Here is a 20,983-nt window from a genome sequence, read left to right as displayed (position 1 = left end):
CCCAACTAAAAACCACTGCTCCCATCATTTTATCACACAAGGTCCATCTATCATCATCCCGCACATAGGAGAGAACACACATGATCAATGAAAGTTATGTTGACATCTTTCGTTCGGTTTTCTAGTATCCATTAAAATTAATTTTATGATTTTTTGTACTTTGTAAGACATTCTCAAATGGAAGCTGAGATTAAGAAAAATTGCGAAGCATTAAGAGCATTACACTTGATAGAAATAACAAGAAGAAAAAAAGTCTTGACAAATCCTACGTTTACCCCTTAAAACCAAACCCTCTCACAAGCAAATCCACACCCCAACCAACTACAAGCCCATCATTTTATCACACACAATATTAGAGCAGATTCAACGTCCATCTATCATCATTGCGCACACAGGATCAACGAAAGTTATGTTGTTACGGCTTGAGATGGCAACTTTGGGTGGCTATGCTCTGCTTCATAAGTAACAATAAGCATCGCCGGATCTTCCACACATCTCTCTACGTGCTTCCTCGCTGGACAACCTCTCATGCTACTGCATTTATAATATCCCCTGCAATTTTCAACACACCACTTCTCAAAAAAAGACTCATAGTTTACACATCAACTAAAAAGAGAGTGATCAAGCAAGAAGAGTATTATTATACCTGGGATAAGGAGAGCCCTTGATGGGCTTCTGACCATACTTTCTCCACGAGTAATCATCAGGAGGGATATCAGCAACCTTGTTGCTTATAGCAGGGACTCTTATCGATCTCCTAACCCTATGTTTCCTGTCAATTTTCCAACAATGTTTTAGTACACCTTTCTTGATTAAATAGAAATATATGCAACTGACCTCTTCTTAGAGCAGTGGCATCGGCTAGAGCTTCCATGTTCGTCTCCTTTCAAGAGGCATTTTCTTTTGGAGTGTGGTAATAAACTCTGATCACCTACCACATGAAAGGAGTTTCTCCCTTCTGCATTGGCCACGCTACCATCTATGCTAAGCGATGAAACAAAGGACCTAGTTGATGACATGGTTGGTGTACAGCTCGAGTTATCGAAGCTCAGACTTATCCCTCCACTGCACTTCCTTAGCATAATCTCAGCTTGATGATGTCTTTGTTGCTGCTGATGTAGATGGTGAGCCTGCAACTGTTGCTGCTGCTGTTGTTGGTTAAGCTGAAGGAGAGGAGGGGCTTTTAAACTGAAAGACCGGGTCCCTAAAGTGAGAGAATCATTGGGTCTCAAGCTCAGTTCATGGAAACCAGACCGGAGTTTCTGAGATGATTCTGGAAGTTGAGTTGTTTGGAGAAGACAAGGATCAAGGAAGATGGTTTGAGACAAATGGGTCAGAGGCTTCTTATTGGCTCTTCTAAACCTGGCATGACCCACACTTTTGCTTAACAGACTCCCAACTCTCTTGAACCTAGACACAGCTTCTCTAGTTTCAGACACTAAACTCCTCCCATGATCTAGTTGATGTAAGAGGTTAAGAACTCTATGACAACTCTCTACAGCTGCTCTGTTGGTTCCTTCTATCTCCTCCATGTCGAGCCCTAATTTTTTTTTCCAAAGAGTGAAGAACAAAAAAGAAACACTAATCTATCTTAGAAACCGAAATGGGAAAGACCCACATAGTAAAGTTTCCATTTTTACACAAACCCATTCTACAAAAAAGAAGTTGGCTTTGTTAAGCTTGAAGACGAAAAGGTTGCTTCTTTAACTACAAGATCAAAGGAAAAATCAAACTTGATACACCAAAAGGAGAAGGAATTGAGAGAGAGAGAGAGAGTGATGAGGACCTTGGTGGATGCTTGGAGGAAGGAAGCTTAAAAGAGAGAGAGAGTAGGGCTGGTGATGAGTTGTCAAACCCAAGATTCCACCACCATCTTCTTTAAAGAGGTTTCGAGAAAACGAAAGGTGTGAAAGAGAAGACTTTTCTTTGACACACGCAGACACACACACTCTCTCTCTCTCTCTCTAGCTTCTGCAATAACTCAAGGCATCCCCTCCGACTGTTTCAAGAAATCATTTTTTAAAGGAGAAAAAAAAAAGAAACTTTATTTTGGACAAAAGCAAAGAGAGAGAAGGGACGAAACCGGCGTCTTACAGAGGTGGGTCCCATTCAAAGACCTTAATTTAGGTAAGATTCGGAATTTTTATTTTTTTTAATTAATTAAACTTGTCGTAAAGAAGCAATTAGTCTTCTCTGTAATAATCAAACTCCTGACATAAACTTTTGTATTATTTAATTAAAATATAGTTTCATTAAGGAAAATTTAGCAGCTTCATAATAACAGCTGTGGCTTATCTGCCTCATCGTTATATCTCTTATATATTAAAGGAGAAGCATTGTAATAAATGCGTTCACATTAAACTGGACACATGTCACGTGTAGAAACATTGTAATAAATGCGTTCACACTAAAATGGACACATGTCACATGTAGAGAGCTTCTCAGCAAAACTCTACATAAATATGTTTATACTATGTACTTTACGTTTTTCTAATATAAAACTCACATGCATGGTTTTTCTTTACGTTATTTTTACTGTTTACGAATAGAGCTGGACACAATATTCGTAAATTTTGATTTGATTCGTTATCCGTTTTGATTCGAACCGAAAAATCTAGATATCTGTTACTCTACGAAGCAAATCAAATACTAAAATTCAATATCCATTAAAAAAAAAGCAAATCACAAATATTAATATTTATAGGAACGGATACCCAATTTGATCTGTTATATGCATATATATATACATATATTTAAAGAATTATATATAAGTTATATATATTATAGTTTATATAAATTTTACAATATTTTTAGTTTAAATCATTTCATTTTAAGAATTTTATTTTTCATGTATTATTTTAAAAATTGTCATTTAATATTTAATTAACATCATCCTTATATATATCAATTATCTTTATATACTTTTACATATACATACATGTGCACATTAACGTGAGCACCTTATAACTAAGTATTTACCACCACTGAAATATCTTTTTTTTTGGAAGTTAAAATATTAATTTTCTTAATACTTCTTTCATTATCGACCAAATTGTAGTAAAATGATTTGTTTTAATATTTTTTTTTTTTTAACTATTATCCGTTTAGAAACTATAATATGAAACCATTAGTTCGACATCACGACTATCAAAGATTCATAACATGAAAACAAACAAATAATAGTAATTTTTGATTATCATAGAAAAAAAACATCCAACATTTTAACTGAACAAACCAAATAAATATTAATTTAAAATAATAGTTATATTTTAGGATATTTAGGAGATTAAAAACCAAAAAACAACCTAAAACAGAACCAATATCCAGATTAAACAGATTAATGTCTCCTTATTAAAAAAACAAAAGAAAACTAATAATCACATTCCGCGCAAGGCGCGGATTATTACCTAGTACGAAGTTAAATGAAGATTAATAACGTTTAATTCAAAGTTTACTTTTTGTAAGTAAAACCAAAAGCAAAAGTAGAAGCAAAAGCTTTTTTTCTTTCTAACGGTTACTTATTTTACCACAACGTGTCTTTCTCTATGTGTTTAGCATAAAGTTAAGCTTACATGAAGACAAAAGATATAGTTGTAGTAATAAAACTTTTCAACTGTTCCCTTTGATAGGTAAATATTTTCAGCATCCAAAGCTAGTTTTGAAGTTATAAAATATATAAATATAAAGTTTGAAAATATATCGCAAAGAAGAATTAGTCTCCCTGTTCGTAAGTAGTACCAAAAATAGAAGTTACAAGTAAAAACCTTTTTGGTTCTAACGGTTACTTGTTTTACCACAGCGTCTCTTTCTCTTCTACGGATTCTTAGTAAGAATCTAATGATGTGTTTAGCAAAAAGTTAAGCTTACAGGAAGACAAAAAAATATTTATAGTACTAATAAAACTTTTCCACGGTTCCCTTTGCTTAGGTAAAAAACAATCCAGTATTCCAAGCTTTTCCCCATATTATCAATCTTAACATTTTTAGCATCCAAAGCTAATCATGTTCTATTTCATGTTAATACAATAAATAAATAAAAAGTTTGAAAACTGAAATGGCAAAACTCGTTTCAAAGTTTTTTTTGGGGGTTGACTTCAATAAAATTGTTATAAGTCACTCGGTTCACAATAATTGAAACAAATATTCATAGAAATGACAACTAACATTATCCTCCTATCTAATCAATACATTCAAACGTCCAAAAAGGACACAATCTCCTTTGTAACACTATTTGAATATTCTTAGACAAACAAAGTCTGTCTCACCAATCATTCATTTTAAGATTACAAAGGAAAAAGAAAAAAAACTTATAATTTTATTACTAAACTAGACAACACATTCGACTGCTCCTGCACTTAACTTCTTCCTCTCTCGGTCTTGAGCTGAATCAATTAAGAAGATGACTAATCTTGTTTTCTTCTGCATAAGAGTCTTGAACAGTTCCTTTTAGTTGTTGCATTCAGGGAGCTTCCGAGCATAAACTAGCACCATTACAAACTCCTTTGCAGAGGAACCTATCGATGCAGTGACTCTTTCATGTTTAGAAGTTGTTGTTTGCAACCATAGCTCCACTAAGCTGTGAAGCTGCAACGTTGGGATCACCGGTTCTCCCATACATCTTATCTCTACCTGTTAAAAATTAATAAAAAGTGAACAAAAGGGAGAGTTGGTTTTAGTTCAAACATTAAATAAAGGATCTTAGTTAATCAACATGTAAGGTCATTGTCGAGTTTAGCTGCTTTACACACCGGTGAGACCCATTAGCTTTATATTTGTGGTTCACTGGCTCGTGATTCATAAAAGTTTCAATATAATACACTAACAATTATGGACCTTATAACCACTCTATTTAATGTAAGAATTGACTCTGATCTATACAAGTACGGCCTATACGATTCCACATTAGACCTGAGTGCTAGTGGATACAAGCTAGAAACAGCAAAGTAGCAACTGCAGAGAAAAAAGGTTGATTACCTCAGTTTCACTCTTGAGATCAAGCTTCCTCATGAGGTACTTTTGGATAAAAGAAACTGGAATGTTTCCATCCCTAATCATATAATGAAACACTAAATCAACTCTTGTTCAATATAACTCTTCCAAACTAGAAATTTAGACTCTCTCAAACCAGAAGTAAGTAATGAGATATCGCTCAACAAAACAGAAGACTCTACTGAGAATAAGAAGAAAAATTACCTTATTCTCAAGTAGTTTGCTGGAATCTGAGGCAGTGATGTTTCTCCTTCCCTGAAACCAGGAAGCCTTGTCAAGATACCACCAAGTCATAGAAATGAAAAGATAAGAAAATTTTTGAACACTGGTTAAAAGAAAACTCAGATACAGAGCAAGAATCTCTCACTGATTATTTGAAGCCACAAGTGAGAACCAAACCGGACCATTTCTCCTCTCCTGTTTCAGACTCTCTGCATCTGGTAGTGGTGGAGTTCTTGGATCACCAAAAGCGGATGACCTTTTACGGCGAGTCCTTCGTGTTCTTTTAACCGTAGCAGTCTCCGTTGTTGTAGGATCACCATTAGTGGTGTTCTCTTCCTCAAGCTTCCACTTTCGTTTATGATCCTTTGTTTTGGTTTTGTTCCCCTGAACATCAATGTGAGATGCGTTTCCATGCTCAGACTTTGGGTCCAACCCTTGAGAACTAGATGAGGGCTTTGTGCCGTTTGCCACATCCACAAGAAAATTTATAAGATGTAACGAATCCCAAGGTTCAGCAACATCCTTGTTTCTTCGATTAGATACGGACTGATTAGCCTCTGCATATGAAGACTGCCCAAAAAAACAAAAAGAATAAATAAATGCAGAAACTACTTTCCATAGTGTACCAAAAATAAAAGAGACAGAGAGTAAGTAATCAGTATCTTCTTTACCTGCCTTTTCTTCTGAGTGAACTTTTTAAGTGTTTCAGGGGAGCTTGCGCTCTCGGTATGATGATCTTCTTCCTTCTTCACACCTCTCTTAGTGAATGAACCACTACTACCACGTACATCTTTTCTCATGAGAGACTTTGTTGTTCTTTTTCCTGTTGTGCCAGTTTGTGCTGAGACCCTAGGTGTGTTCACCACCAAAGACGAGATAGACCTCTCTTTCCTCCTTGCAGGTAATGTGATTTCAAGATCCTTGTCTCTTTTTCGTTTTAGAGGAAATATTTTAGCTCTCAGGTCTTGCAAAATGTGGTCGGGCCTGAAATATTATGAATAATAATTAGCGAATGCATAATTTCACCACCACCAACAAAGGTTCGTACTAGCATAATAACTAGTAGTCTATTTTGAGAGAGATAAGAGTACAAAAGTGAATCAATTCTGGTTCTAACCAAAAATAGTTCATGTCAGCAAAAAGCTAATGAACACAGTCAGGTTGTAACTGCTTCTAAATCAAATAACTATACATGATTAACATCCAGCATTATGCTAAAGTTATTTGTTTCATCAACAACAAAAGCCAAAAGGGCTTCTAACAGTGGAGGATTAAACTATAAGATAGAATGAAGGAACCACTGCTTAACCAAGACTCATAAGTAAATTGTGTAGCAGTAAGAGAGGAGAAGAGGAACTTACCTTAGTTTCTCCAGCGGGGTACCCCCGAGGTCAATATCGCATACCGGACAGCACTCTATCTCATCCTCTGTGATTTTCTCATATATGCATTTTCTACAAACTGCATTCAAAAAGTGATCTAATAAATTATCTCATCTCAATGGGTAGTAACTATCAAGTAAGAACAAAATGTTTTATCCCAAATTAATTAGATACAAGCACAGATTTTCCTACTCCTAGATAGCAAGGCTGGTAACTAGTATGGCTTTTACTGCATCATGTAATAGCAGTTGTCAAGGCAGGAGCTTGTAGATAAATGGTTGATACTTGATACATACTTAGATAGTTAACACGGTTAATGGTCATACAGCCTGTATCCCCAGAAACCAAACAGCAAATCAAATGAGAGGACCTAGTTATGGTACTGCAGTAAAGAGATTGTGCTACAACTGAGGAAAGGCAGCTAAAATCTCAGAAACTTCCGGTGATTGAAGGGAAATTTGATCAATCATGCTATGGAAAATCGTTACTGCTAACATTTACTTTTTTTCTTGGATCAGATCTAATGAGCATAGCAATAAGATTTACCTAGTTTAACTTCACAATTACAGAACGACAGACTGCATTATATTTATTTAACTGGTTTTGCAATCAGAGTAAACAGGGTAACAGAGAGAGAGGTGGTTGTGTATAGTTTGGAATTGTGCATTGATTGATGCTGTGTCTTAAAAGGAAAATGTAGTACATAGTTGGGCAATGCAGAAAGATCACTAACACCATAGACTATATACACCACAAAACTAACGTACAAAAACAGAAAGATATATCTAAAATCCGCTTTAATGGTAATAGCAACTTGAAGAGTGATTGGGTGATAAAAAAAGAGATAGTAGTAATGGTCAGTTGCCAACACAAAACTTTCATGCTTGGATATAAACAAAGCACCTAAACTAACAACATGCAGGTATAACGAATGACATGATTAGACAAAACCCAAATTCGACGACCCATATAATACCATCGTTGACTAAGATAAAAAGACCCACCAAAAAATGCCACCTAAATAGAGGAACAAAGGAAGATTCTTGTAAGAAAAGTTTACAGCTTTTGGTCAACAAACAAACTATTCATAAACACACACACAGAGAAACTCAATCAAACAACGAGAAAGCCCAGCAATTGCAAAACCAAACGTAAATGTAAGCAAAGTTTAAAGCTTTTTTTTTGGTCGACAAACAAACTATCCATCGACAGTTTCATCAAATCGATTGAGATTGTTATGTGTAAGAACAACACAGAAAGTCAATCAAACAACGAGAAAGGCAAGCAATTAGGAAACTTTAACGAAATCAAACGTGGAATAGGAAGAGCTAACTAACAGGTGTGAAGGCACTCGGAGATAGTGGTGGCGTCACGGAGGAGGTTGTCGCAGAGAGAACAAGTCATGCATGCCACCACCTTCTCCCTCTTCACCTTACTCACCATCTCTCCTTCCATCGAGACCAAGAGAGTGTTGGTTTGATTAATCTCTCTCACGTACACTATCCCCAAAACTGCATGTAGACGCAAACCACCACGACGACGACCACCACCTTGGTATCTTTAAATCCGAATCAGACTGAATCTGCACTCTCTATTTGACGAGAACAGGCCAGAGTACAAAAAAAATCGCAATCGTTCGGACGAAACAGAGGTGATGAAGAAGAAGACGGAGAGAGGAGGAGGCGGTTGGTGATTTGGAGGAAGATAAATAGAGGGTTTGTTAATTGTGAGAGATTCGGAGGAAAGAAGACGATCTGATGAATTGAAGAAGCTTAAGGCTCATCAAGGGGTCTTGTTGAGAAGAGAGACCATCCCGGTAATGAAGAAGAGTAAAAAGACGTTTGTTTCCTCGTGTTTTGTTTATTTTTCACCTTTTTAAAATTAATTTTATTTCCAGTTTCGTTTTTTTTTTTGGTGGGTGTGAACGGAAGGCCGGAGAAATGTGTTTAGGGTTTACAAAGTCGCAGCGACTTTTCTTTTTCTTACTTTTGATAACCGAGTATCATGGCCCCACCGTGGTGGTCTAGACTAGAGACCGAAACGAGCATGGATCCGAAGGTCACCAGATGGCTGACCGCGTAACAGTCTTCGGTCTCGGATGCTGCAGTCCATATGTGAATTCCGCAGTGGTCAAGGCTCGAACCCATGGCGGACACTCCAGCTGGAGCTCTTATACCACTAGACCAAAGCAACTTGGTTAAAAAATGGTAAACTTTGATTAACATAGAGAAAAAATGAATTATTTTCTTAAATAAATTATAGAGGAAACAAATGATTTGACAGAGTATTTGGCTCTCAATGATTGGATGCAATAATTATAAAAATTCATACAAAATGATTACTATAAAATAGCAATAATTTTTTTTTGTAAAATTAATTGTAATACATCGGGGTAAATCTGGACATCAAGCATTGGAATTTTTTGATGGTTTTCAAAAACTTGCTATAAGCCTATAAATAAAAATTATGAGACAAAATTTATGTTGAAATTATATCCAAAAATATATGTAAGTCATTTTAGACGCTCTGTAATTCAAATATTGTAATCCACGGACCTAACCGTTGTGGTTACAAACATTAATCGTGCTTAGATCATTTTCATTTTCACTTTTTTTTTATTATTCTAAAAAATAGAATTTGAAGTAAAATATTTCAACACTATTCCATCTTTATTCTATAACAAACAGATTTACTCTTAAATAGAGTATTATTAGAACTCAATTACATTATAAAGTTATTTTTATTTGGAAAAAATAGAATAATCCATTGAAGATAATTTTAATTGTAAACTTCTCATCATATTATGTATATTAGATACAAATTGTTTACGTTCCAAATCATAGAACGTGTGGAGTGTTGTCGTTTATGTCATTGTTTTGAATCAAAGTTGATTTCGGCCAGGTCTGTTACACGTCAAACTGACTAAGCTTGAAAAGTCTGTTACAAAAGACCTAATAGCTAAAACAGAATAGTCATCGTCTTTAATAGACCTAGAGACAAGATATTTACAGAAAAGAGAAAGCAAGCTTATACAGAGAGATCACAGCTCTTGCGGTTTCGAGCTTTCCTCATGTGTCAAATGCGTGTCATCGAGGTCTAATGAGGGATCAATGGCTGAAAGATCCTCTTCTTCTTCATATTCTATGTAATACTATTCTTTGGCAAGCTCTTTGTGAACATTCTTGTAATACCTGCACAAAGAAGACGTTGTAAGCTGTTGATTCGCATTAATCAGTAGTGAAATCATGAAAGTTTTGTTCACTTCCCATACATGTTGGCAATGAAGCCTGGATAAACATTTCTAGTGTGTTCTTACTTACTTTCGCATGATAGATTGGTCGATAATCCTAATTTAGATCAAGTGAATAACCGGCGGTTAAGAACTTGAATCGAAACCTTAGCATAACAATACAATCAATCATATTATTTTTTTTGCTTAATTTCGAGCGTTACTAAACTATATTACACATATTTAAAAAAAAATTATCAACAAACTGTTTCTATTTTAAAATCGACTTTTAATTTTAATATTTTTGTATGATAAATTAGGTAGATGTTGTTTAAGATTCTATGGTGATGTCATACTACAAATCATACAGTTTTTAGAGAAATTATAAAAGTCAAATAAAAATATGAACCATAAATAAACAAGTGCATATAGTTTTAACAAAAACAAATATTATTATTAAGAAAAACTATAGTTTCCAGCCGATCTCTAAAATGTTCAACTCAAAACAAAAGCAAAAGGTGGTAATTCAATCAAATATGAAACTTTGCAATATTTTAAATAAAAAAATATAAGATCAACCATACCAAACTATGTAATAGCAACACATAACATTTGTTATCATTAACTTATTTTCCCTTTTGCTTAATTTCAGTCCTCTTCATTCTGAGTAAACTCCGGCGTCTTCAGTCAAATGGTTCCTCCAAAGTACAAGCTGTGAACTTGCACCATTGAATATGTTGTGGGCCATAGACTCAGTCAACGTGTCCATACATAAATGGCTGCTTGGGAGAACTTCCCGAAGAACCAATCAGAAGAAAGACGACCGTAGTAAATTTGCGCCTCCATCAACGGTATGATTGTCACATGCTTCCACATGTACACCGCCCCGCACCTGATCCCGATCGCCACTTCATCAATCCATTTCCCAAACAGAAATAATAAATACAAATTATAATTATTTATTTTTCTTTATTAAGTAAGCAAAAAAAAGAAAGAAGAAGAAGAAGAGGAGAAGTCCCCCCCTAACATGCACGAGATGAAAGCGTAAATAGAATTTGAAGACTCTCGCATCGCACTTAAGGATCTTGAAACCCTAATCTTTTACATCGTGTACTCGATTGCTTGTTAATCAAGCAAGGAATCTCCGCGAGATCTGTGTGGGATGCGCTGTGCTTCGTCTTAGTGGAAACGAGGAGATAATATATGAAGAGAAGTTTCGCACATTGATGAATCAAATCCGTCGCTGGCGGAGGATTTTGATCCTCTCTCTGCTACTGCTATCCGTCGTTACTCCGATTGTCTTCCTCTCGAATCGGATCAAGAGCATCACTTCCGTCGGTGAGCTTCTTCTTGATTCGCTCTCTTCTTTTCTCTCGCGCGGAGGTTAGATTTCGAAATAGTATCACCTGTAGAACTGTTGCTTGAATCTCTGGAATCGCTAAGCCATTGCGTTGATTGAATCTCTGGAATCGTTGTAGGCTTGCTCAATTGCGTTGATTGAATCTATGGAATCGATATAGGCTTGCTCAGTTGCGTTGATTGAATCTCTGGAATCGATATAGGCTTTGATGTGATCTCAGCTTCTGGATTACGCATCTGAAAGTTGTTTTGATTTTGTTTTCTTGGCAGATAGAGGAGAGTTCATTGAAGAAGTGTCTGACATTGTACGTGTATTCTAGTTTTCTTCTCTTTTGATCCTCTTCAGGATCTCTTCAGTATCTATTGTTTGATTTTGCTTTATGCTTACCTCTCTTATGCAGAGGTATAAGACGAATGATGATCTTAGGCTCACCGCCTTTGAACAGGTTATGCTTGATGGGATTCCCATCGTGTTCTTAGACCTTGTTGGAGCATTCATTTTGTTGAATTGTTTTCGCTTTGTAACTCAGGATGGAGAAGGCTTCAACAAGGAGCCTAAACGAATTCTGAAGGATGATGAGTTGAATCCTGTGGTTAGGTCTAGTGTTTCTAATAAAAGTCATGATGGTTCACAGTCTAGTGAGCGAGACAAAACCCTTGTTCTCTCAGAAATGAGTGAGGGTAATATACTTTCAGTTTTGTGTTGCTTGTTGTCATTACTGTGCAAGCTTTCTTATCTGGAGATGCCACGGGTTTCAGGAAACAGTAACAAAACAAAGGAGGAGCAAGCATTAGTTTCACAGCAAACCAATAGCTCTGATACAGCGGTGCGTATTTCAGTTCAGTACTTGAGTAGTCATTGTCTTGAAGCAGTTCACAATGATAATCTTTAAAATAAAAATGACTTGCCATCACTTGTGAATAGGAAAGGCAAATTAGACTTTGAATCAAGATAGTCAGATCTCTGCTTTGTTTATGTATTTCGTTTTCCTTTTTACTTTGTCTCAGGAGAAAATTTCAGCAAAAGATATTCAAGCTAGTCCTAAAACCAAGTTCCAGCGCCCTTTGGCTAAGAGTGAAAAGAATTCAAGGGCTCAGCTTGGACCAGCAACAGATGATAGGATAAAGGAGATCAGAGACAAAATCATCCAAGCTAAAGCCTATCTGAATTTGGCCCTGCCTGGGAATAACTCCCAAATAGTGAAGGAGTTGAGAGTTCGAACAAAAGAGCTGGAACGGGCTGTCGGTGATGCCACCAAAGATAAACATTTGTCAAAGAGGTAAGAACAAGTGATTGATACAAAGGGATTCCTGTTCCATAGCTTTGGCATCTAATTCAAAGCAAAAAAAGCTTATTATGCTGATTTACAAGAGTCTTACAGAAATGTTTTGTTTCTTTCAGCTCTCCTCAAAGATTGAAAGCCATGGAACTTGCATTATACAAAGTCAGTCGGGTCTTTCACAACTGCCCTGCCATTGCTACCAAACTCCATGCCATGACTTATAAATCCGAAGAACAAGCTCGGGCGCAGAAGAAGCAAGCAGCACATTTAATGCACCTTGCAGCAAGGACTACCCCGAAAGGACTTCACTGCCTCTCAATGCGTTTGACAACAGAATACTTTACCTTGGATCATGAAAGAGCAAAGCCTTTTCAGCAAAGTTATATCAATCCTGATCTCTACCATTACGTTGTCTTCTCTGACAATGTTTTGGCCTGTGCGGTTGTTGTTAACTCTACAATTTCCTCGTCAACGGTAAGATGCTTCACTTTTGTTCTCTTTCTCTCAACAGTTTCTGTTTTAATTCCTTTATACTTGTGGATTTGATATCTAGAGAAATGCCTTAGGCTTCTACCGTGGTTAATATCATAGGATTTTGTGCAGTAATGGAACTAGGAAACGAAGTTACATAGTGTGTGCTCTTTGTTAAATAAACAACTTCGTTCTTTCGGATTAATGTTCAAACACCTTGTCATGTTCTATGTTTTCATGTTTCAAAACTAGTAACTCATATTGTTACTCAGTTTTCATTGTCAAGCACACTACCTCGTATCATTACTTGAGCCACCTATTAATGTAGGATCCGTTTTTGATCAAAAACTTGTGGTTTGGTCTATGCAGCACGTAAGAGAATATTTCCAAGTTTCTGCTGAAGCCACACATATACTAACGTTCTATATTGCTGCTTGCAGGACCCGGGAAAGATAGTATTCCATGTGGTGACGGATTCACTCAATTACCCATCAATCTCAATGTGGTTTATTTTAAACCCAGTTAGCAGAGCAACAATCCAAATCCTAAACATTGATGATATGAATGTCCTGCCTCTAGACTATGCTCAATTGCTGATGAAGCAAAACTCAAGTGATCCGCGAGTCATTTCAGCGCTCAACCATGCACGCTTCTATCTCCCGGATATTTTTCCAGGTCTGAACAAGATCATATTATTTGACCATGATGTAGCAGTTCAGAGAGATCTAAGTAGCCTGTGGAGCCTCAATATGAATGGGAAAGTTATTGGAGCTGTAGAGACTTGTCACGAAGGTGAACCTTCATATATTGCTATGGACACACTCATAAACTTCTCAGATGCATGGGTTGCCGAGAAATTTGACCCTAAGGCTTGCACTTGGGCGTTTGGGATGAATCTGTTTGATCTCAAAGAATGGAGAAGACAGAATCTGACATCTGTGTACCTGAACTACTTCAACCAGGTATAACATTTCATTCCTTTCAAACTTGTTGATATGTGTTGTGTAGCTTTAAACCTGAAAGGAGTCGTATTTACATGTGTGCGCGTGTGATTTGTTTTTGGGTGCAGGGAGTAAAAAGACATCTCTGGAAAGCGGGGAGCTTGCCACTAGGTTGGTTGACATTCTTTGGGCAAGCGATACCATTGGAGAAGAGATGGAATGTGGTTGGGTTAGGACACGAATCAGGAGTCAAAGCAGGAGACATCGAAGAAGCAGCGGTTATACACTACGACGGGATCATGAAGCCATGGCTGGACATCAGGATAGACAAATACAAGCGGTACTGGAACATACATGTACCTTACCATCACCCATACTTGCAACGGTGCAACATTCACGATTGATTTTTCTAAACAGAGTTTCCCACAAAACTTAGGATTCGATTCAATTCATTTCTTTGTTGATGTTATAATTAGCTTCATTCTTTTTACAATATCTCATGTAAATTTTGGTACTTTTTGATACAATACAACGCAATTATTTTTTGAGAGCTTAATGACAAGATTTGGTTAATAGCAGCGGAGTGTTGCTTTGTATGATTTGGATGCAGTTTAAATGTTTATTATGTTTTTATATATATAATCCACAACCAGTAGAGAAGAAAGAAAAAGATTGTGTTGGGAGGAGGGAAAGAGATGAAATATGACACGTGGAGTGAGGCTATTGGTGGAATATGGATAGAATCATATCCGAGTAGGTTCTTTAGAGATTGTTTCCACCACTGATTGAGTCGTTAAGTTCGATTCAAAAAGCCAACACAAGCAAAGAAATCAAAAGGTTGTCTTGTTGCTATAGAAACACAAACACAGAAACCAAAATCTCAGACTGAAGATAGTTTGTACTTGTGTTAGAAAAGAAAATGGCTAGCTTCACTGCCTCTGCTTCCACCGTCTCTGTCGCTCGTCCTGCTCTCCTTCTCAAGCCCACCGTCGCCGTCTCCGCTCCTGTTCTTGGTAAATCTTCTTCTTACATTCTTTTTAAGATCTCATCTTATTACTTGGAACTTGATCCAGTCCTGTGCAAAGGGAAAATCTTTTGGTTGCTTTATATTCGTTGATGAGTGATCTTTAGTAGTTTGGTGTAGAGTCAACAAAAAGTCAAGAAACATTTTGATCTAAAAGGTTCTAGCATGGTCAGAAAAAACCAGAAGAATATTTGGAATTTTCCTGATTGACTGTTGTGTGATTTAAAAAATGTATAGACCAGAGCTTGCAAGAACCATACTGGATTTGTAAGTAACTGGTCTGGTTTTAGAGTTGCGAATTTTGATTATTGCTGCTCAGGTTTGCCTCCAATGGGGAAGAGGAAGGGAGGGGTGAGATGCTCAATGGAGCCAAAGCAAGGAAACGTCTCTGCCCTGGGAGCTGGAGTTTCCGCGGCAGCAACAGCAGCTTTGACGGCTGTGATGAGCAACCCGGCCATGGCGTTGGTGGATGACAGGATGTCCACGGAAGGAACCGGACTACCCTTTGGACTGAGCAACAACCTCTTGGGGTGGATTCTTTTGGGAGTGTTTGGTTTGATCTGGACGTTCTACTTTACCTACACTTCATCTCTGGACGAGGATGAAGAATCTGGTCTTTCTCTCTGAACATGAACATGTACTACTATTATATATGTCTCTTTTAGTCTTCATCAGTGTTCCTCTCTCTCATTTTCCATTTCATGTCAGGACTTGAATCAACAATGATCTTCTGGTTTCTTGTTGTTAAATGAACACAAAAATTTAATGTGTATTTTATATGAATGTTTCACAATCTGTCCGATGAAACGAAACGATCAAAAGGATGATTTAAAGAGCCCGTAAGAGCAGGGCCGGGCCTGACAATTTCGGGTCCAGAAGCAAAAAAAAATTTTTGGTCCATGATCTAAATAAAACATGAAAATATTAAAAGGTGTTCCCATGTTATTCGAATCTATAACTTCCTGCTGTTATATATCTAGCTTTTGCCACCAGAACTAGAGAGAAACTTCATTTATTCTTAGCCCCTAAAATAAATATTTTTTTGTTGCCTCCAAAGCCAATTCTTGATCTGCTTGATATCAGGCACGCGGTAGCACCTAGTGTGGTCAGCACCAATCGTGTTCGGGCAACGAAGCTTACACTCATTCACATTGCGTAAGAGTTAATGTTAATCAACCACTACCACTACGCCAGAGAATTATTTAGATTATAGAGTCTTCTGATGAACTTATTTTAATGATTATATTTGATGAGATCTTTGTTTATACACGAGGAATGAAGAAGGATGAAATTGAAAAACATCATTTTATTTGATCATTAGATAATTTATTTGGTTCCTAGAACTTCGGAGGACGAAATCGAAGGAGGAGGAAGAAGATGGCTTGAAGATTGCTTTGAGAGCTGAGGTGGTTTTCTGGAAGAAGAAGAAGAAGACGCGACGGTCCCTGTTCGTTTGAACGTCACAGCGACCCGCGACCAGCGATCTGAGACTGCGACTCTATGTCGCAAGTTATGTTCGTTTCATAGTCGTGCGATTAGTAGTTGCGTCATTGTTCTTGTTGTTGTTCACTTCCAAACCTAAAAAGAAAATCAAAAATCATCATAATGATATCATAGTTGTAAAATTTATCACTTTATTTATCATTTATAGCCAGAAACAATATACATATCAAATCCACATAACACTTTGTACAAAGATCAAATTGAAATATAAATTTTCATATGAATAGAAATTGATCTTTTTCATAAGAATCATCATCTTTATAAGCACAAAAGTAAACTCAGAGACAATCATCATAGCTATTCTCAAAACTCAGAGACAGAGAAAGAAGGGTAGAGAGCAAACCTTCGGAAAGCAATGGATCCGACGGAAACAGTTCGATTAGAGAATGAGCTGCTAGGTGTTACTCAAGAACGGTGAATGGAAGTTTTCAGAAAAGAGCTACTAGATGCAGATTTTTTTGCCGACTGTGAATAAAATCAGAAGAGGAGAAAGAGTTAATTTATGGTTGGGTTATTTGTGATTCTTACAAACAGAAAGGGTATTTCTGTAATTTACGATGTATGGTCGCAGGGTATTTACCATAATCGCTAAAAATTACAGTCTGCGGGCCGCGGGTCGCTGAGACCCAGAAACGAACATGCCCAGAGTTGAATTAAAGAAACGGGCATGAATTTGTAATAAAGAGAAAATACGAGGATGATGTTCGTAGCTTTTAGCAGGCGTATCTAGAACGCTACTGCAGCAAAAAAGAAAAAAAAATGTTTGTAAAATGACGGCTGTGCCCTTCTCAATTCGAAAAATGGTTACTTTTTATAATCTCAACAGATTTATCTTTCTTCGAGTAAATAGTATTGCTTTTATTTTTATTGAACAAAAAGAGTGTTGCCTTTTGTGATAGAAACGTTGAGACAAAAAACATATTTTAAGAAAATCAAGTTTTTTGTCTTTTTCCAACGAAAACAAACAAAAAGGAATGTAGGGTTTCAGTTGATTTCCCATAAAGAGAGGACTTCTTCCATGTAGGGTTTTTGTCTTTGCCGCCGGTCGTTTGCACATCTGTCTTCTCTCTCTCTCCGCCTTCACCAAGCAAACTCACTCTTCTCTCATCTCTACACTGAAGATCAAGAGACAACCGAACCCTCGATAAGTCTCAGCTTAACCACCACTTAGGCCAAAACACACAGATTTGACCGCTGGTATGGGTAAAGATCAAACTCTCTCGATTTTCTACTGCTTCTTGGATCTTTTCAAGTTGACCCCATCTTTTGATTTCAGTTTTTTTGCCATTCTCAGCTTAACCACCCAAACTCGGCGTCCCTCTGCCGCCGGTCGTTTGCACATCTGTCTTCTCTCTCTCCGCCTTCACCAAGCAAATTCACTATTCTCTCATTTCTACACAAAAAAGTCTCAGCTTAACCATCACTTTGGCCAAAACACACATATTTGACCGCTGGTAAAGATAAAGATCAAACTCTCTCGATTTTCTACTGCTTCTATGTACAGAAAGTGTACAGAGGATGTACGTGGAATCGGCGGCATATAACCCTAGCTTGGGGCCATAACAAGTGGTGCTGGTTGATTACGTTGGCGAAGGAGTCTAGAGGTGGTGAAGAAGATGATGGTTGTGGGATACGCGTAGGATATAGGGGTATTAAAGTCATTAAATTTTAAGCACATTGTCGAATGGTAGATCCTTAAATAGGCAATATTTTTTGTGTATACAATGCAAATCGAGAGATTTCCAACGCATTGTTCTGGTACGCCTACTTTTTGTGAAGACCATTTGATAAAACGTTTCTGTGTTCTGTTTGATTGTTTTATTATATACATGAATCCTATCTACTTAACCACTTGTAAGAAGTGGTTGCTTTTTACTTGTTTTCAATTTTGGGAGGTAGTGAGATGAAAGCGCTCTTAACTTGAAAATAAACTAGTAGTTTCCTTCCCTGTGATATTATTCTAACTCGTTAAATGTTTCAAGTGATACAAGATAGTTTCTCTTTTATGTATATACATACCGAGTTGGTTTGGTTTGAACGGTTTGCAGGAGCTACAAAGGTGTGAGGAGTATCTGTGTATTTGAAGAAGAATATGCGCAGGTGGATCTGTTGTGGGCGTATATCAAGAGGAGATTCAGATTTATCAAATGATGAGCAACATCTCAAAACTCAATGGCAACAACAACCTGATGGTTTATCATTCGGAGCACAATACACTTTAGAAGTGACTATCCAAGTAAGTAAGTTAATACTGATAAAAATCATTATCAGCTATCGCTCATTGATTTGTTGTTGTTAGGTCTAACTCATTATCAGCTATCAAACCCTTCCTAACTCATTGATTTGTTGTTGTCAGGTTTAGCCTTATTTGAAGAGGATTGTTCCGTGCTTATATGGTGTTTATTTGTCTTCTCCTTCCTCAACTCATCTTGAAAAATTCTGTGAGAGTTTCCATGCGTTTCCTGATTTTTATGTAACCCGCATCTCCTTGTTTTGTACCATTAGAATCCTGAAATAGCCAATGGCCATCCATGGATCCACACAGCACCATTACATGTTGGCCAAGCCTATGTACATCAATTAATTTGATATATTAGGTCTGTAGGTAAAATTGGAAATTTTCGAATAAAATATATCTCTCACAAGCAAAGAGTATGAGTCATATGAATTGACTTTCAAGTAAGTCAAATATGCAAATCACAAAGCATATGACATTCACCACTGTGAACATAATGCGAAAGTGATTGAGAAAAAGAACTATGAAAGCCTAATATTCATATGAAATTATAAATTAGCTTCAGCAAGCAACATGCTTAAAAGAAGTTCAGTGGATAATTCCAAAAGCTGACACACATCGTAGCAGGCCTGGCGAATGTTGTAGCAATATTGGTTTACATAGAGACAATATGAAATCTCAAACCAATTTGATAAAAACTAACACATGAAGTGTTTAGTTTTGAGTCAGCATTCCATAACATAATGGAATGTGTATGTGGTAACTTAAACGAGATTAAATGTGTTAGAATTAACATTATTCCTCGTAAGATTTGCTCCTTGTTCAGTATAATCCATTACGGAACAAAAATTCTAAACTCTAATCTATACTAATAAAAGAGACCTTTTGAGGCTCCACAGAGCGTCCACATAAGCAAAAAAAACTTCTTCCGAAAGATGACACGTGGCATAAAATATAGTTTTACATTTTAATATTACTAATTTTCGAAAATTATAAATAATATGTAAATATACAACATATAAAATGAAAAAACTACATTAAATATATGTAAGATTACCATTTTTCACTTAAAAAAAAGATGGCTTATCTCCATAATGTAACATTACCGTTTTATAAAAAAAGTCAAAAAACATTTCTATACTAATAAAAGAGACCTTTTGAGGCTCCATAGGGCGTCCACATAAGCAAAAAAACTATACTAATAAAAGGGACCTTTTGAGGCTCCATAGAGCGTCCACATAAGCAAAAAAAACTTCTTCCGAAAGATGACACGTGACATAAAATATAGTTTTACATTTTAATATTACTAATTTTCGAAAATTATAAATAATATGTAAATATACAACATATAAAATGAAAAAAACTACATTAAATATATGTAAGATTACCATTTTTCACTTAAAAAAAAGACGGCTTATCTCCATAATGTAACATTACCGTTTTATAAAAAAAGTCAAAAAACATTTCTATACTAATAAAAGAGACCTTTTGAGGCTCCATAGGGCGTCCACATAAGCAAAAAAACTTCTCCCGAAAGATGACACATGGCATAAAATATAGTTTTACATTTTAATATTACTAATTTTCGAAAATTATAAATAATATGTAAACATACAACATAAAAAATGAAAAAACTACATTAAACATACGTAAGATTACCATTTTTCACTTGAAAAAAAGACGGCTTATCTCCATAATGTAACATTACCGTTTTATAAAAAAAGTTAAAAAACATTATATATAATTTCGAAAATAATAAATATATGTAAACATACAACATAAAAATGGAAATACTACATTAAACATATGTAAGATTACTATTTTACATTTTTATTTTTAAAAATAATATGTAAACATACAACATAAAAAATGAAAAAACAACATTAAACATATGTAAGACAACTCTTGCCGTCCCAGAAACCTTTAATGACCTTGAATGCGATTTTTTTATAACAACAAACTTTTTGTTAGGTGGATTCATTGTTGGGAAACCCGCAACTTCCAAAAGCCAAACTTATTCATGGGAATTGAATTGCTTTTCATAGACTCAAAGGTATTCTTACAAATTTAAATTAATCTAATCCATAATTTTATTGTTAATATTCATACTAACTCTTTCATGATCAAACCATTTCAGTTAATAACCATTCAAGCGTTTATCCCGAAACACTTCTTTCCTCGCCGAATCAGGTATTGGTTCATGTTGGTTTAGTATTGTTTTTGGTTTACTAACCGGTTTAGGATGGTCCTATTGTAAATATAATTTAAGTTGGTTTAGCATATGTTATGTTTAAAATAACTTAAATTAAATAATAATAATATTATGCTTAAAATATAATTTTAGA

At 36.0% G+C, this 20,983-nt stretch overlaps 4 protein-coding genes and 1 long non-coding RNA gene across 6 annotated transcripts; 3 read left to right on the top strand and 2 right to left on the bottom strand.

Moving 5' to 3' along the window:
• Window positions 1–170: 170 nt before the first annotated feature.
• LOC106348388 (probable WRKY transcription factor 21) lies at window positions 171–2,047 on the bottom strand. Of its 2 annotated transcripts, XM_013788122.3 has the most exons (5): window positions 1,787–2,047; window positions 1,647–1,707; window positions 838–1,540; window positions 647–772; window positions 171–552 (listed from the first exon to the last, which is right to left on the bottom strand). In XM_013788122.3, the coding sequence occupies exons 2-5, from the start codon at window positions 1,648–1,650 to the stop codon at window positions 408–410; spliced, it is 978 nt and encodes a 325-aa protein (XP_013643576.2). In that variant the 5' UTR covers window positions 1,651–1,707; window positions 1,787–2,047; the 3' UTR covers window positions 171–407. The 2 variants fall into 2 exon arrangements, with proteins under 2 accessions (XP_013643576.2, XP_022543336.2); XM_022687615.2 differs by lacking the exon at window positions 1,647–1,707 and having other exon boundaries at window positions 1,787–2,020.
• Window positions 2,048–4,127: 2,080 nt separating this feature from the next.
• Window positions 4,128–8,499, bottom strand: LOC106348389 (E3 ubiquitin protein ligase DRIP2). The gene is made up of 7 exons (XM_013788125.3): window positions 7,930–8,499; window positions 6,572–6,671; window positions 5,882–6,194; window positions 5,356–5,780; window positions 5,193–5,243; window positions 4,974–5,046; window positions 4,128–4,628 (listed from the first exon to the last, which is right to left on the bottom strand). The coding sequence occupies exons 1-7, from the start codon at window positions 8,045–8,047 to the stop codon at window positions 4,446–4,448; spliced, it is 1,263 nt and encodes a 420-aa protein (XP_013643579.2). The 5' UTR covers window positions 8,048–8,499; the 3' UTR covers window positions 4,128–4,445.
• A 2,010-nt stretch (window positions 8,500–10,509) lies between these two features.
• Window positions 10,510–14,802, top strand: LOC106348390 (probable galacturonosyltransferase 5). Its single transcript, XM_048777881.1, has 9 exons — window positions 10,510–11,159; window positions 11,451–11,485; window positions 11,582–11,626; window positions 11,711–11,861; window positions 11,940–12,007; window positions 12,189–12,460; window positions 12,583–12,937; window positions 13,375–13,896; window positions 14,004–14,802. The coding sequence occupies exons 1-9, from the start codon at window positions 11,048–11,050 to the stop codon at window positions 14,277–14,279; spliced, it is 1,836 nt and encodes a 611-aa protein (XP_048633838.1). The 5' UTR covers window positions 10,510–11,047; the 3' UTR covers window positions 14,280–14,802.
• Window positions 14,602–15,671, top strand: LOC106348393 (photosystem II reaction center W protein, chloroplastic). Its single transcript, XM_013788130.3, has 2 exons — window positions 14,602–14,888; window positions 15,219–15,671. The coding sequence occupies exons 1-2, from the start codon at window positions 14,795–14,797 to the stop codon at window positions 15,524–15,526; spliced, it is 402 nt and encodes a 133-aa protein (XP_013643584.2). The 5' UTR covers window positions 14,602–14,794; the 3' UTR covers window positions 15,527–15,671.
• Window positions 15,672–17,139: 1,468 nt separating this feature from the next.
• Window positions 17,140–18,245, top strand: LOC125608069. Its single transcript, XR_007339133.1, has 2 exons — window positions 17,140–17,605; window positions 17,697–18,245. It is a non-coding gene; the product is annotated as an uncharacterized LOC125608069 (long non-coding RNA).
• The last annotated feature ends 2,738 nt before the right edge of the window (window positions 18,246–20,983 follow it).

This window comes from Brassica napus, chromosome A4 (genome assembly GCF_020379485.1).
Source record: "Brassica napus cultivar Da-Ae chromosome A4, Da-Ae, whole genome shotgun sequence".
Classification (NCBI taxonomy): domain Eukaryota; kingdom Viridiplantae; phylum Streptophyta; class Magnoliopsida; order Brassicales; family Brassicaceae; genus Brassica; species Brassica napus.
Note: the sequence above shows the minus strand (reverse complement) of the source record. Positions and strands in the feature narration are given on the sequence as shown.

Excerpts from the sequence above, each read along its gene's own strand:
- LOC106348393 (XM_013788130.3), top strand. The coding sequence starts at position 14,795 with ATGGCTAGCTTCACTGCCTCTGCTTCCACCGTCTCTGTCGCTCGTCCT. Across the intron at positions 14,889-15,218 it reads CGTCTCCGCTCCTGTTCTTG|GTTTGCCTCCAATGGGGAAG; the intron begins GTAAATCTTCTT and ends ATTGCTGCTCAG.
- LOC106348389 (XM_013788125.3), bottom strand. The coding sequence starts at position 8,047 with ATGGAAGGAGAGATGGTGAGTAAGGTGAAGAGGGAGAAGGTGGTGGCA. Across the intron at positions 5,781-5,881 it reads TCACTCAGAAGAAAAGGCAG|TCTTCATATGCAGAGGCTAA; the intron begins GTAAAGAAGATA and ends TTTTTTGGGCAG. Across the intron at positions 4,629-4,973 it reads ATCTCAAGAGTGAAACTGAG|GTAGAGATAAGATGTATGGG; the intron begins GTAATCAACCTT and ends AATTTTTAACAG.
- LOC106348388 (XM_013788122.3), bottom strand. Across the intron at positions 773-837 it reads TGCCACTGCTCTAAGAAGAG|GAAACATAGGGTTAGGAGAT; the intron begins GTCAGTTGCATA and ends GAAAATTGACAG. Across the intron at positions 553-646 it reads AAGGGCTCTCCTTATCCCAG|GGGATATTATAAATGCAGTA; the intron begins GTATAATAATAC and ends TGAAAATTGCAG.
- LOC106348390 (XM_048777881.1), top strand. The coding sequence starts at position 11,048 with ATGAATCAAATCCGTCGCTGGCGGAGGATTTTGATCCTCTCTCTGCTA. Across the intron at positions 11,486-11,581 it reads TTGAAGAAGTGTCTGACATT|AGGTATAAGACGAATGATGA; the intron begins GTACGTGTATTC and ends TCTCTTATGCAG. Across the intron at positions 12,008-12,188 it reads CCAATAGCTCTGATACAGCG|GAGAAAATTTCAGCAAAAGA; the intron begins GTGCGTATTTCA and ends ACTTTGTCTCAG.